Source organism: Porites lutea, chromosome 3 (genome assembly GCF_958299795.1).
Source record: "Porites lutea chromosome 3, jaPorLute2.1, whole genome shotgun sequence".
NCBI lineage: Eukaryota > Metazoa > Cnidaria > Anthozoa > Scleractinia > Poritidae > Porites > Porites lutea.
In genome coordinates, this window is record NC_133203.1 from 28,473,011 (window position 1) to 28,475,510 (window position 2,500).

A 2,500-nucleotide genomic window follows, 5' to 3' on the forward strand; every position below is an offset into this window, starting at 1 on the left:
CTCGTGGGTCACTTAAGTTAAACCCTCTTGGGTGGGGAAGAAACACGGCCAAGGTAAGTAACTGAAACCAGTATTTAACCCAGTGTGAGAGAAATTTACCCCGGTGGAACATGAACTCAAAGGTATATTTTTTAATATATTTTTCTCACGATAAAAAGTTTAACTGAAACACATTCACTATAAACACAAAAAAATCCCGTGAAAAAAAATTTCGACAGAATTATAAACCACGTCATTTACACTTTCTAAACTGATTTAGATGATGCAAATACATCATAAAAGTCCGCGGTATCGTCATTAGGGAACTTAAGCACCAGACGTTCTTGATTCACGTACGGCATGGCTGACCACACGGAACCGGATCGGGGACGCGGTTTGCGTGCCAAATGCAAATCATTAAGCAAAACAACGTGAAAACATGACGAACGCCAACAGAATAATTCAGATAAAAATGCCTTTCAAAGATTTGCGCCAAGTTTTGTTTCTTTCTTACGAAGAAAACATGATTTCAGACGAAGAATTTCCACTTTTGTATGACGAATACTCTTCAAAGAACCCAGAATTGGAACCTCTGGTTTCAACCTGAGAACTCGCGTTTTGAAGTCCGTGACCCTAGCTCAAGAACGTCTTGACATGCGCAGTGGCTGTCAAGCTGCAAAAATGCTTCCGTTTGGCGTTCGTGGTACCAAGAACGTCTGGTGCTTAAGTTCCCTATTATTTTACGCTGAACCGCTAAGCATATCAACATTGTAATTCCCCACCCTTAAGCTAGAAAAGATCAATCTTAATGCTCTTTACGCATAATTACTTTGACAAGAAAATGAAGTTGGGAGCATTGTACTTCAAACAGAATACTTAATTCTCTATTTTGTTTTTGCAAAACATGTCATGATCGACATAGGAAAAAGGTGTAACAAAACATTTAAAGCGTTAACGTCCAAAACTGATCAAACTTAACAATCAAAAAAGGACCAAATTACATCCAAATTGGTATAACCTAAAAATTTTAACACCGATTTCATAACGCCAGCAATCAAAATTATCCAAAATTATAAGTTATAACTTAGAAAAATTGCCAAAATATTACAACAAATAACAAAGCATGCCAAACACCCCACTGATACAAAGAAATACAGACCAACAAATGTCTGCGAGTAAGTTTCAAGTAACTCTCACTTCCGTGAGACCTCATCGCTACAATCATTGTCACAGTTTCAGATAATTATATTCTAATAATTGTGGTAAAATGGAACGTTCTAACTCTGATAACGCAATAGATCTCTAAACCAACAGTCTCTCTTACAACAGTCCCGCAATTAATGTATCGTACTTCGATATACTTCAGCCAAAATCTTATGATATTGCAAACGATCGTAACCAAAAAAATTGCTGCTAGACTGTAAATGTTAAGAAACTTTTTCCTTACAGAGAAAAGACTAAACACAAAACGTCTTGGAACTGTTCGTAGTAAAATAACAGGAGATTCTCGAGGGTCTTCAACCCCTGAGAGCACCGATCAGACTAGAAACGTCGAAAAAACTGGAACTGAATTCTTTAACAAATGGTTAAAACCACAAACATTCTTGCTAGACTGTAAATATTTTCCTCACACTGAAGCCCAAAACTAAGTTCAAAACGTCTGTATACAGTTTTTTTTAACAAATCAACTTAAGTGTCCAAACGTTCTGCCACCTTAAATGCACCAATCGGACCAGAAACTAATACTGAAACTTCTAACCATACAGGGGTCGAGCGCTTCACAGAAAATCACTTCTAATTGCTATAAAGGAAGCAAATGATTCGTTGGTAACAAAAACACTTTTGAACTTTTCATAAAAATAATAGTGGATCCACCTCCGCTTGAATAAACTCCTCTCTTTTAAAAAAAACTTAAATAGAACAGTATGTGGTACATACCTACACACTCATCTTCCATCAAGCTTTAAAAAAATAACCTTATAATAACATATTATTTAAAGTTTGGCGTTAACTGAAACAAACAACTACGTATTAATTAAGAACTCCGTATTTAGGCTATTTACATAAATAGGAGAGTTCCTTTAAGCAACCAGGAAAATGAAGCAGATCCGATCTCATTTAACATCTTTTGATGAGCTTGAATTTACAAGGAAATACCAATAAATCATTATACACGTTGATGATGTTTACGACGTTGGGTCCAAAAACCTCATATGGTCATCATAATGTTCACGAAGCGACGGCTTAGTCTTAAACATCTCAAGGCAAATCCAACAACGGTGTCTTTCTTCATGCACTTTAAGATAACTCCTCCAGCAAAAGGCCTTGTTACAATGCTTGCACTTAAATGGCTTCTCACCTGTGTGTATTCTCTCATGTACTTTCAGACTTCCTGCCTGGCTAAACGTCTTGTTACATTGCTTGCACTTAAACGGCCTCTCACCAGTGTGTATTCTCTCATGACTTTTCAAATTTCCTGCCTCTCTAAAGGCCTTGTTACAATGCTTGCACTTAAATGGCT

General features: G+C 36.7%; 1 protein-coding gene across 1 annotated transcript in view; it reads right to left on the reverse strand.

The window, feature by feature from the left end:
* LOC140932100 (uncharacterized) overlaps nt 1–2,500 on the reverse strand; it is a 28,504-nt gene that overhangs the window by 25,346 nt on the left and 658 nt on the right. The window contains exons 1-2 of the mRNA XM_073381756.1: nt 2,188–2,500; nt 1,918–1,940 (exon numbers count right to left, since the gene is read on the reverse strand). The exon at nt 2,188–2,500 is cut by the window's right edge and continues 658 nt beyond it. Coding sequence (XP_073237857.1) covers nt 1,918–1,940; nt 2,188–2,500 — 336 coding nt within the window. The remainder of the gene's footprint in view (nt 1–1,917; nt 1,941–2,187) is intronic.